Source organism: Gavia stellata, chromosome 2 (genome assembly GCF_030936135.1).
Source record: "Gavia stellata isolate bGavSte3 chromosome 2, bGavSte3.hap2, whole genome shotgun sequence".
Classification (NCBI taxonomy): Eukaryota; Metazoa; Chordata; class Aves; order Gaviiformes; family Gaviidae; genus Gavia; species Gavia stellata.
In genome coordinates this window covers 53,382,580-53,395,514 of record NC_082595.1, presented here as the reverse complement: position 1 = coordinate 53,395,514, position 12,935 = coordinate 53,382,580, and the positions used below count along the sequence as shown (strand labels likewise).

The following is a 12,935-nucleotide window of genomic DNA, read 5'->3' as shown; positions in this document are numbered from 1 at the left end:
GTTTGTCCTTGGATGCAATTATGTTACGTTTGTTTAAACCAGTGCTAATTATGGGTAGGGTCTTCTAGACTTTTAAAAGTGGTTTAACCAAATGCATTTGTGGTAGTATTCCTGATTATATTTAGCATTTAGTATCCTTAGATTTTTGATCTTTTACATTTTCTGATGCTTGTGATTTCTGGGTGTTAAAATACCAAAAAAGAGTGACCAACAGTACCTCTAGGTCTATCAAGCCCTTGGGTAGACAGTTTGCGCCTTTAGCCATGTTGAAACATCTCGTTTTCCATGTATGTGCAATGAATACCTGGACACACAGCCCCCCTTCCCCATCCAGCTTAAATGATGTATGCATTACTGTTTCACACCCTGGTTTATTTGAGAATATGTCAGAGCTTTCAATTGTTTCTGACAAGAGCAGAGAACACAAGTCCCTTCCCTGTACCCTGCCTCAGAGGGAGTAGCTCAAGCTTCGGGACAGTACGGTCCCCTGCAGCCACCCAAACATGGCTGGACAGTGCACAGCGGCACAAGTCACTGGCCTGGTTAAGCTGGAGCTGCAACTTTGCCGGACTGCCAAGCCGTTCAAATTCCCAGGCAAATGAGCTGCAGGATGTGCTCCTGGAAAGGCCAGCAACCCTTCACGCCTCCTGCTGTATCTAGTCCCTGGCCTCATCAGTGGGGACAGGCACAAGCACACTCTGCCTTCAGGTTAATCAAGCATGAGCCGTGCTAGTTTGGTTTTCTCCTGTGCTGTCACCAGCCTGGGTCACCAACACCGTGACATTTTAATGATGAACCCCAGAGCCACACACCTGTCTACTTTCGGGACAAAACTCATGGAAATGAATACACGGAGGCTCCCACCACTTCCAGACCTTTGCTCTCTGAGGGACAGGGCTTCTACCTGGGCAGGGGAAGGGAAGGCCAGGCCAGGGAAGGCCGGCCAGGTCGGGCCGGGCCGGGCCGGGCGCCCCCACCTCCCGAGGCACTCAGCCGTGTGGCGAGGCCCTCCCGGCGCTCACCACAGGACGCCCGAAGGGGCCGCGGCCCCCAGGGCACCGCCCCCTCCCCGTTAGCCCAGCAGCAGACGGACCGCGGGCGCCTCAGGCCCCGCCGCCATGGCGCCGCGGCGGGGACGGGGCGAGGCGGCGTCACGCCGTGGCGTCACACGCGCGCACGCGGCCCTCCCCCCCCCGGTGAGCTCACCCCACCCCCTCCCGCCGCCCCTCCCCCTCCGCGGCGTCACAGTGGCGCGTGCGGCCCCCCCCGTCCCGCGCGTGACGTCGGCGCGTCCCGCTGTCCCGGCGGCGGCGGGCTGAGCGGCGCGAGCCGGCCGGCCCGGCGGGTAAGTGCCTGACTGAGCGCGTCCCTGGCGCCGCCGCGGGGTTGGGGGGAAGGAATAGGCCACCGCCAACGGTCGCTCCAACGGCGCCCTTCTTCCGCGGCCGCCGGGGGCGGCGCTGCCCGCGGCGGGGAGCGGGCGGGCGGGTGCCGAGGCCTCGCCGCGCGGGTGGGCACCGGCCCTGAACAAAAGGCCGGCGAGCGGCGCGGAGCAGCGCGTTGCGGGCCTGTCGCGGCGCCCCTGCCGCCCTGAGGGGCGGCCGCTCCGGCGGCGAGCCGTGCCCGTTATTGTTTTGAGGGGGGGAGATCACCCACCCCACCCCCGCCCCGCCCGCGCCGTCACGTGACGGGTGTTGGGGCCGCGGCGGCGCAGGGCGCTGCCGGCCGCCCCTGCTGCCCCGCCGCGGAGGCCTGCCGCTGCCCCTGCCCCTGCCGCTGCCCCTGCCCCTGCCCCTGCCCCTGCCCCCGCCCCGCGGCGCTGAGAGCTTGGGGGAGCCGGGAGCCCGCCCCGCCGAGCCCGCGCCCCGCCGGCGGCGGCCAGCCTGCCGGTCCTTCCTGCAGGCCCTCGCCAGGTCCCCTCTGGCGGGCCGGGGCCCTCCTCCGGCCGGCGCTTCTGTGCCGGGGTTTGCCTCTGAGGGAGGCGGCGTCCCTCTCCCAGTTAGCGTTACGTGCGCGCTGTGTGCCGCGTCGGGGCCCTGGTTGCCAGGTCTCGTTTTGTTCAGCGGTAAAATAGGTCAGGAGCATTAGCTGTAGCGTCGTCACGCGTGGCAGAATCCCCTGACCAAACGAGCGCAGCAGCGCTTTAAATAGTTCTGTGCTGCGTGTTGTCACCCGCCTTTCAAAATGTCATTGCTGTAGCCGGTTTACTTCCATGACCGTAGCGAGCTATGTGAACCGAGAATGCAAGTCGTACAAATAGTCAAAGGAGCACGGTACAAAGCACGTAAAAAGAAGTAACTGGTGGTTTTAATGGGAGTGCTTTTGTTTCTTTGTGCTTGATGGTCTCAGCTCAAGCGCTTGGATTGCGTCCCTTCAGAATGTTAAAATGGGACATGAAAATAGGTCCGGCTTTTGGTGCAGTACGTTTTGCCACCACTGAGAAATTAGTACGAAATATTTAGTAAATACGAGTTTTTCAGACAAAGAAGATAATCAGAATGGTGAATTGTTAAAACCAAACAAAAGTGTGGCGTTTTAAATCTTGGTATAACTTCTCTGTGATAGGAACTAGAAATGCTGTAGGTTTTGTTACTGGTAGTGTAGTATGTAAGCATACATTGAATTAATTACAAGGAGGAGTAGGGAGCAGAGCTTTAAAACATTTTGCTTTTGTTAGATTTGTAATGCTAAAAATACAGCCCTGCTACTTTATTAGCTGCTGCCTCCGGACAGTGGGCTACTTAAAAATAGTTCTTAAAGCGTCTCTCAAAATGCACTACCAAAAATTACAGTTTGTAATAATATTGAAGACACAGTGAAATCTGAATATTGATTTGGTCATTTTGAGTAAATCTTAAATATTGAGTGTTTGCAAGAACTTGCTTTATAGTCTTGTGTGGTTAATACTGTGGTTTCTTTCCAAGTGACTCAAAGTACCAATTGTTTAAATTGCTATTATGCAGAATCTATACTGAATGAAAGAAAAAGTTCTGTTCTTCCTCAGAAATTTCTTCAAAATATACTGCATCAATTTAGATGTAATTGAATTGTTGTTTATTTAGAGAGCTAGAACTGCAGTATTTTTAAAGCCTATTGAACAACGGACTCCTAGAATTGGTGGGGAAAAAGCATTTTTGTTGAAATCGAGGCGTTTTTTTCCTCTCTCTCTTCTGTGCATGTTAATCAAATCTGTATATATGAGGAGATGTTCCTGTACTTACTTTCTGTTTCTGAAGCATTGATAACTTCAGATGAACCTGTTTCTGCTTTGTTTTCCACACAATATAATTTTGTGTGAGAAACTAACAGTTTGCTCTGTTAAATAAATTAAAATAGGATATATGCTCAAAATTCAAATTCAGTGGTCCAGTTGTAGCATAGGAGAAAAACATTGTTTTGAATAAATATGTAGCAGTTCAATACTGAAATGGTTGACTGTTCTGCACTTGACTGTTCTTCTGTGATTCAGTTCCAAATGTATGTAAAGGGTTGGTTTTTTATTAAAGTGTAATAGCAAAGGATAAGGAATGACAGGCAACTTGAAGCCTCATCACAGTCAGCAGTTCCTGAAGATATTCTAAGTTGAAGAAGCAGATACAGAAAAGTAGGTAAGAACAGAAAACAGTGAGGTTATTTATCTGTTGTGCTATCCAGTGCCCAGGGACAGTTTAAAAAATGCCTGATAGGCTCAGTACCTTGAGCTGATACTATATTGACAGTAGCAGACCTTCAGACAGGAGAGTGATTTTTCCTATGTAAAAAACCAGCCATCTTCTTTCTTCCCACAGCATTTGGCTCTGGTGACTTGTAGGGAAGGGCAGAAATCCAGGGTTCTTTTTCCCCTCCTGCCCCCCTAGAGTTACTAGTTAGGGAACTTAATGGAAAAATCCAAGTATTTAATTACAGAAGAGTATTTACTCTTTTGAAGTAATGCTGTAGCTGTTGAATTTTCAACCTATGGCGGGGGGGCATTGGAAATGATGAATTTGTGATACCTACTTTAGCGTAACGTGTACAGAGTTGCAGAATTTCTGAGATCATCTGTCATTTGAAGTAGGACTCAAATGATAGTCTTTGTTTTTGTTAGAAGCTGGTGTTAGTTGAATTTACCAATGGTTTATGCCTGTTCATTTTTAAAAAGCTAAGCTTTTATATATAGAAAAGACTTCTTAAGACTGTAGGTAGCACTTCATTGACATTTAGGAGCTGGCTTCTTAAATATGTAAGTTTCTGGGATTTTTTTATTGTTGCTGTTTTTTCCAAAGAAATAGAAAAGTGGGAAAAACTGTGTTGGGTCTGATAGTTTACTGGGAATCCAATGGGCACAGTTGACTCAACTAAGAAGAAATTACTTTGTTCCATCTTGGTCTAGTAAAAGCTTGAAATTTTTCTTAACAAGAACCTGAAATAATCTTCGGGAGATCAGTCTGGTAGGAAGTCCAGCACTTCAACATCCTGAAGTTGCGTGGAAGAAGCAGACCTGACTTTTCCTAGCAATCGTCCTGAGAGACTTTGAAGGGGACAAAGAGAGCGGTTAAGTGCTGGTTGAGCCTCAGAATGGGAGGCGATGTTGTCCAGTTGAAATTCTTGCTCCTGATCAGTGGGATTGCCCTTCACCTGTTGCATCTTGAATGAAAGTTTCCAAAATCAGCATGTGATAGTATGCATGGATTTAGTGAGTGTGCAGAAGGAAGGGATATTTGCAGGTTGCTGCAGATAGCATAACTCCTCATACTACATGCTTTTCTAGCGTAGAAAATTAATTACTAAGTATAGAATGCAACTCTTACCCACTTGACTTTAAAGGCAGAGTCGTTGTCCAGGAAAGGGGGTGTATGTGTAACCGCAAGTGTCTTTTATCCCATTTAGTAAAATTTTCAACACTGGCTTATTAAATAAATAACAATGTCATGAAATGTAGAGGTTACCTGAAGTCAGTTTGTGAACTAGTTCTTTGTAAGAGCTATGCAGCAATTAGAAAGTTGCCTTACCATAATCCTATAATTATGCCCTAAGTGGATTCTTCTAGATATACTTACATACCTTGAATATGTGCATGCATTTTTATTTCCTAAGAAATCTGCCAGAACTGACCCAAACTTTTTCTCCCATCTTCACGTAACCTTTGGTTTTATGATATGCTACTTCTAATAGTGGATTGCAAGACATAGTGGATTGCAAGAGGTAGGGGATAAAAGGCTTCATGTCATACCTACAGAAGTAACAGAAAGCTAGCTCCGAAGATGAAGGACTGAACGCCACACCCACAGCATCAAGCTTGTTGCAACTGTCTCTTTGATCATCGCAAACGTAGTATCTTGTCCGAGTAGATTAGTAGAGCCAAAATTTTAATGTGATTGCAGCTCTTCGTTTCAGATTGATGTGTGATGAAAGGGGGGGAGGCTGACAGAATGATGAGGGAAGAAAAGGTGTGGATAGGCTTGTTAATTTTTGCGTTTTTCCTTAGGAGCTCTTTCCAAAAATAGCTGCACGGAATGTTACATGGAGCTCAGCTATAAGGAAGATAACATAGTTGAGTAATGTGTCTTACACTGAAGTCATCTGAACGTTTCACTCTGATGTTACTAATGATAAATGTTCGATCATTTGATGAAGGACTGTAGCACAGAATGCTAAATGTTCCACGTTCTTTCAGGGACTTATGACTCCTTGACTTAGCTTGACTCTACAGGTCTGATCTGCACTGTATTTATACTGAAATTATTCTTTCCTTGAGCAAACTGAAATATAAGACGTGACATTCTCAGGTCTGCTTCATATCATTCCTATGCGTAACGTTTTGCAGCAACTGGAAATCGTAGATCAAAATGCTTAAGAATCATCTTGAAAGCTACAGCCCAGAAGGAAGATGTAACTCTATGGCTCACCAGTCTTTTTACAGAGGATTCCCAAATACTTTCTGTAACTAAGGGTGGCTCTTTTAGGTCAAGACCTTCCTGTTTAGGGTGTGAGAATGCGACAGTGAAATCTGATGGTCCCCCTGCCCTCTCTGAGTTTGCAGATTCCAACTTCCCTACTGTAGAGTTATTTAGGTATTTGTTAGACACTTACTGGTTTCCAGTGATTATTACGTATTTGTGAAATGACGTAGCTGGGATTCTGGTGGGTGACATAGGCAAAATGTATTGTGACTGACATTACCTGCCAGCCTGGAGAGGGGTATATTACTTCAGAGGTGTGGAGGCTGAGTTGCATCCTTGTCCTCTTTTTCAGAAATTGCATGCATTCATTCCATGAATGAACCTCGGAGCCCTTCAGCACTTTATAAGGAAATAAAAGAAGATCCTAATTAATCCTTTTTTTGTTTACCTTGTTAAGTATCAAATCTAGATCATAGAGTTTGTTCATAAGCTACTATGAGGACATACATATATAGATTTATAAAGAAAAAAAAAGTGCTGAAGGGTTCTGAGGTTCATTCATGAATGAATGCATGTGATCTCTGAAAAAGAGGACAAGGATGCAAGGCTCTGAGCTACAGCCTGCTTGAAATATGGAGACGACCTAGGGGAAATCGGCTGTTTGCATGCAACTGTTTTCTCCTCAAGCATCTGATACTAGCCCCTGTTAAGAGGCAAGATACAAGCCTAGATAGTCCTTTGGAACAATATGATATGGATAGTTTTATAAACAGGTTTAGGAAGGCATTGTGACTTTTAAAACTCTCTAAGGAGTCATTTATTAGAGGTTAAATTTACATAAACGTAACAGGCCTCCTGACTTCAGTCTTATTTCCTCTTTTGTGTACATGGTTACTTTATGGAAATAAGCCCTTAAGTTATTATAGTTAAAGATAATTGCCTTTTATAATACTGTAGAAAAAGATAATTTGCTTAAGTCAGACATCAAAACAGTTGACATCAAAACTGTGGGCCAAAATTGATTATTACAAAAAATAAAACAGAAGTCTGATGATATTTTTGTTGAAAATAGCCTGCATCAGGTAAACGAAAGCATAGTAATTTCTTTTTTGTAATGGGACCATGGCATTGTATTTTTCTTGCTCATAGCTCTGTACAACATTGTTATGGTGATATTATTTGCTTTCCATTAGTTTGCAGAGAAGCTGAAACACTGTAGTGTACCATTGGGCAGGACAAGTAAGGAATGAGCCAGCTTTGGGAAAGAGGACCTGCCATCCTAGCTGGAGACATCTGAAGAGAGGACATCTTAGTCTTGTGGCATGCTTCAGTAGAAATTATTCAGAAAAAGTAAGCTGTTGTTTTGTTAATGGACTTACACATGTCAGGTCCTTAACAGACTGCTTGGTTGCAGTTAGAATTTGACCTGGAGTTTGAAAAATTACTCAGTTTTGAGGTGGTTTCGTGGGAATTTACTTTTTCTTCCAGTAGGGTCCGAGAAGTCCGGGATCTTTTCATATAGTTTTTATACATCACCTCTTCCATACTTCGTGTGTTGATGAATGCGCTCTAGGCTGTGCACCCTAAGCTTACAAATTAAATATATGTTTTAATATTAAAAATCAAAAACAAAGACAAAAGGATAATAGAGAGTTGGGATCTGGCGAGATTGTGGACTAGCTTCTTCTCAGTTGGCTTAGGCTGTATTTGTGTTAAAATGCGGTATTCAGATGCCTATTGTTCCCTTATTTATACCTGAATTGAGGATCTAAATACTTGAATTAAAATTATTTTTAGAACTTGTCCTTGAGTTTGATTAATTTTTAGCCTCACTATTCAATAATGTAATTTTCCGTGTTGCCAGAAATGACTTAAGGGAACCCAACCTTCCGAAAAACAGAGCTTTACTGTTTCATAACAGTTCTAATATGAAGCCTGTTTTGATTAAACCTTGTTATAAAATACTAATCTTAATTTCTGGAAAAATATCCTGTGGTCAGTCTTGTTTAGTTCTTAATACCATGAAGTTGCAATGAAAGTGCTTCCACAGCCATAATGTAGCAGAATAGCAGTCCTAGATGTTTTTCCTACTTTCTTAAGGATTACCTCTTCAATAAAAATCTACATGTACATCCTCATACCAGCTTATAAACAAACTCTATGACCTAGATTTAATACTTCAAAAGGTAAACAAAAAAGGATTAATTAGGATCTTTCTTTAAAAAAAAAAAAAAGTGAGACAGCATCAGTTTAGTTGGTAAAAATACTCAAGTGCATAATTGTCCTGCATTCTGAGCACATGCAACTGCAGTTGTGCTTATCTTTTGAGAGTTTTATGTTGCTGGGTAGCACTTGCTCAGAGATAAGGGTTTACTCCTCCAGCTGTATTCATTATACACATAACATTTTCCTCTGAGTCACTAAAAATCACATAGGAATTTCAAGATAAGGCATTTACTCCTTTCTTTTCATATCCTGCATTATTGTTGATCTAGTAAGGAGTCAAAGAACCCTCAAATTAATGGGTGACTTATTGAGCACAGTTCAAATGTTAGCATTTTCGTGCTTTCAGTGAACAGGTGAGAAGTTTCACTCTGCTTTTAGTTTACTAATAAGTTAGATCATGGTATCAGAATTTGATTTGTCAAAATGTATTGCATTTTTAATCCCAACATTGCATTTTAATCCCCTCCAAAATCTTAATTATGATATGCGACTTGTATAGAAGCTATTTATCTACAGGTTGTTTTAATCTTTTCTTTGACTCTTAAAAGGCTAACCTTATCAAGTGTATTCAGGGAGAAGCAGCCTTTTGTAGAACTGTAGCGTGGAAGTAAAAATCTCTGCTGCTGTGCCTTTTTGCACGGTACTATCTCATTATAGGAGCACTTGAAAATTCAGATCCTTTACCTCAGCCATGGTTAGCACAAATTAATCAATACATGGATTTCTCTTTCAGCTGTTCTGTTGTGAGATACTGGTTAGGTTGTATTCGGGGGTATTCTGAAATCTCAATAGCTTTTCTTCCCCCCTTTTTCTAGTAAGTTTTTCGTTATAAAACCCTAGTTTTGGTGTAAAATTCTGTTGCAAAATATAACTCCAAAAGTGTGAGGCTCCCAGAAAGCAGCTTGTTCACAATGTTGTTAGCTTGGATCTTGCAGATAGATGTGTACTGTACAGTAAAAAGACAGTTACAAGGTGGTAGGTAATGCTGTGTCTGTATCTGGCATGCTGATTTAAGAACTAATATGCAGATTTGTCTTCAATCTCAGCGAAGGAAATTCAGATATGAAACTGAAACATCATAGGTGGATACAATTATGTGCTACTTCACGAAAAAATATTTGAGCTGTAGAGCTTTTAAAAGAGTGATTTGATAAAAAACGGATTAAAGAGGCACTGGTCTTTCAAGAGGAAATTATAGTGATAGAAGGGAACAGACAGCATACAGAAATACCTTTTTAAGTAAATAGCACTTATACATTATTGTAAAGATAAATACAGATACTGAAGCATAAATCTTTTTTTTAACATCACCATGTATTGATAAGGTGTTTAAAGCAGTGGTGGCTTTTACAGTAACACTAAGCATTTCCTCTTGAGGTAACACATTCTGCTAGAAATGTGTATAACCCTGGAACAGGCTGTCCAGGGAGGTTGTGGTATCTCCATCCTTGCAGGCTTCAAAAAAACTCAGCTAGACAAAGCCACTGCTGATCTAATCTGGTACTGGTGGTAGTGCCATGTGGAGCAGGAGACTGGACTACATGACCTCTAAAGGTCCCTTTTGGCCCACATGCCTGTGTAGTTTTTCATGAACTGTTCCTAGTGGCTTGTACAACAAAGACTAGTTTCACTAAAAGGCTGTTTTGCTGAACATTAGCCTCAAAGTTCCTTGGGCACTGAAATGAAAAAAGGCACCTTTTTAGGCTCCATCCCCCAAAGCCCGTTCTTCTCCCTCATTTGATATCTGGTGTTTGGTTTTGATTGTTAATAAATAAGAACATAAAAGGAAAATTGCCATGAAACAGACTGTGAAAGTTTGCCATGGCAAAAATGTAGTTGACAAGGCATTTGCATATTTTGGCTAGAATTTTTCAACTACTAAAATCCTACACAATGCCAAAGTGACACAGTTTTGCATTCCCTGCTCTCTTAACAGTTGGTTACAAAATCATCTTTAATGACAGAAATAAGATATGGCCAGAGAGGGTAGAGGCAATGACTTGACAAACCAATCAAATCGCGGTTCTGTGTCTTCTGTGATACACTGCTCCTTCTGTTGGGCTGCAGTGATTCCTTTTGAATGTACTCAGCTATATCAGGGAGTTCACCTGGTGTTTAGGAAAAAGGAATCCAGGGCATCTTTGGAAAAAGTCACCTCAGTTTTCAGATCCGGTTCTTTCTGCAGCCCAGTTTGAGGGATGGTATACCATGATGCATGGGGACTAAGAAACAGAGTGGGGGAATACTTCAGCTGGGTGCTGCTGCCAGGCATATTTTCTACTGTGGAAACCTAGTCTGAGGTACTGTTCAGGCAATCCCTTAATCAAATGAATGATCACCAGTACTGTGAGGAGAGATTGTTTTAAGTTCAATGTTTGCAGCTAGATCACCTCTTCAGGAAAGAATCATAGCTTCTTTAAATTTCCTGAGGAGGTTCCAAAGTAACTGGCTGACTGGAGGTTCGTTAATCAACACTACTTCAGAGAAAGAACAGAGGAAATTCCAAAATTTGTTTTCTAACTTGGCATGCTAATGTGCTGAAAATTAAACAGACTAAGATTGGTGATGAGCAAAAGAAATTCTCCCAGTACTTGATTTAGTCTGTTAGCTCAGGAAACGGAATGTTAACCTGTCAGTTCCTTTGAGTTGAGCTTCATAAATGATAACTTACCTTAATTTAAGTATCTCATTCTGCAGATGTTGAGGTCAAAGGTAATGTAAGGTGCCAGTTTAGGTTGACACAATAAACTGATTTAAATGTGTCTTTGATCCTCTGCAGGATGGCTGGCTGTGGTGAAATAGATCATTCGATCAACATGCTTCCCACAAATAGGAAGACAAATGAGTCATGTGCTAACGCAGCACCTTCGCTGACAGTCCCCGAATGTGCTATCTGTCTGCAAACATGTGTCCATCCAGTAAGTCTGCCTTGTAAACACGTTTTTTGCTATCTGTGTGTGAAGGGAGCTTCTTGGCTTGGGAAACGATGTGCACTCTGCCGGCAGGAGATTCCAGAGGATTTTCTTGACAAGCCAACCTTGCTGTCACCAGAAGAACTCAAAGCGGCAAGCAGAGGCAATGGAGAATATGCTTGGTACTATGAAGGTAGAAATGGTTGGTGGCAGTACGATGAACGTACCAGCAGAGAGCTGGAAGATGCCTTTTCCAAGGGTAAGAAGAGCACTGAAATGCTAATTGCTGGGTTTTTATACGTAGCAGATCTTGAAAATATGGTTCAGTATAGGAGAAATGAGCATGGACGCCGCAGAAAAATAAAACGAGACATAATAGATATACCAAAGAAGGGAGTGGCTGGGCTGAGGTTGGACTGCGACGCCAACACTGTCAATCTGGCAAGAGAGAGCTCTGCTGATGGTGCAGACAGCACACCGATTCCGGGGGCTGCAGCGGTGCAGCCTCTAGCATCCATTCCTGCTAGGCCCCTGCCATCACTAGATGGTCAGCTGATGAGTCCTTCAACGCCATCACCTGACGCAAGCAATTCTCTAGAGGACTCTTTTGCCCACTTGCAAATAAATGGAGACAGTATGGCTGAAAGGAGTCATAGGGGAGAGGGAGAAGAAGACCACGAATCATCATCTTCTGGTAGGGTGCCAGCCCCCGACACCTCTGTGGAGGAGACCGAATCGGATGCTAGCAGCGATAGCGAGGATGTGTCTGCCCACCTTCAGCAACGCCTGTCCTCTGTCCAGCAGAGACTCTTGAATGCAAATGCAAGCCAGTCAGGAGTGGATAGACCAGTGGCAGGGGGCGGGGTGGTAAACACAAGTGTAAGATCTAGAAGGCCAGATGGACAGTGCACAGTCACTGAAGTTTAAATCTAGAGCCATGCGATTAAAAACTCAGTCCTGTATCTGTAAATTTTCTGTCCACATTGGCATTGCACTCAAACCTAGCAATGTGTTTGGTGGGAGGCTGGGGTGAAGGGGAGAAACAGATTTGGCCTGTTTAAGTCTCTTAACATGTCTCAGCTGGAAGACTCTTAACTGTAGGAAACTGGGTTGTCGTGTTAATGGCTTGAAAGCTGCTTAGCAATACCCAGTTTTCTTGAAAATGTCTTGTGTTTATTTTGTAGCATCTTCCCCTTGGAGATACTCGATCCCTTTTTGGCCAATGTATATCTACTGTACAACTTGAATTGTCTTCATTATCTGACTGTTGCATTAAGTGTCTTACTACTTTCTGCATGGATTGATGTGTGAAAAGAACACTAAAGCAATGTGGGAACAGGCAAGATGTTGGGTGTGAGCAGGATGCTTAATTTAATGTGAGAAAATAGATGTGAGTTTGGAGTTAAAATGTGTTTTTACTAGACAAGAGCAATCATTTACCTTCCTTCAATGGAAATGTAAAAATGCTGTTAACTTTTGTTGCAAATTCTTACCTATACGCTCTTCATGGCATTTTCACTGGCTTTGCCATCTAGTCCTTGTAGTTTTGTTTTTGAGGTCTTTCTTGATCTGTCTCGTTTTTGTTACGGAATTTATAATTTAATAAAACTACATTTTATCAGTAACAATCTTAGATAAGTCTCCAGTCTAATTGAACTTCACTGGAGGCCCTTTAAAGAAAACCATCATAAAACAGCTTCCTGTGTTTGCCAGAAGGGAGGACTGGCTCTGAGTGGTATCTTTAAGTTCTTGCATCCCTGACTGGCTGTCTCTCAAACACAACACTGTAGGAGTATGTCTTGTAGGAGTATGTCTTTCTACTGAAAAATTATGAGTTGCGGGCTTAACGCTCACTTCTCATCCAAAGAGGTGATCAACTTGGTTCACTGTTATGGCAGGCAGAGTATCACACACA

The 12,935-nt window shown here is 43.2% G+C and overlaps 1 protein-coding gene across 2 annotated transcripts; it reads left to right on the top strand.

Annotated features, from left to right (window-relative positions):
- Positions 1-1,308: 1,308 nt before the first annotated feature.
- RNF146 (ring finger protein 146) lies at positions 1,309-12,709 on the top strand. Of its 2 annotated transcripts, none has more exons than XM_059835456.1 (2): positions 1,309-1,345; positions 10,888-12,709. In XM_059835456.1, exon 2 carries the CDS (start codon positions 10,889-10,891, stop codon positions 11,945-11,947), a length of 1,059 nt encoding a protein of 352 aa, XP_059691439.1. In that variant the 5' UTR covers positions 1,309-1,345; position 10,888; the 3' UTR covers positions 11,948-12,709. The 2 variants fall into 2 exon arrangements, with proteins under 2 accessions (XP_059691439.1, XP_059691440.1); XM_059835457.1 differs by lacking the exon at positions 1,309-1,345 and adding an exon at positions 7,097-7,232.
- The last annotated feature ends 226 nt before the right edge of the window (positions 12,710-12,935 follow it).

What these genes read in the sequence shown, in the direction of transcription:
- RNF146 (XM_059835456.1), top strand. Translation starts at nt 10,889, where the DNA reads ATGGCTGGCTGTGGTGAAATAGATCATTCGATCAACATGCTTCCCACA.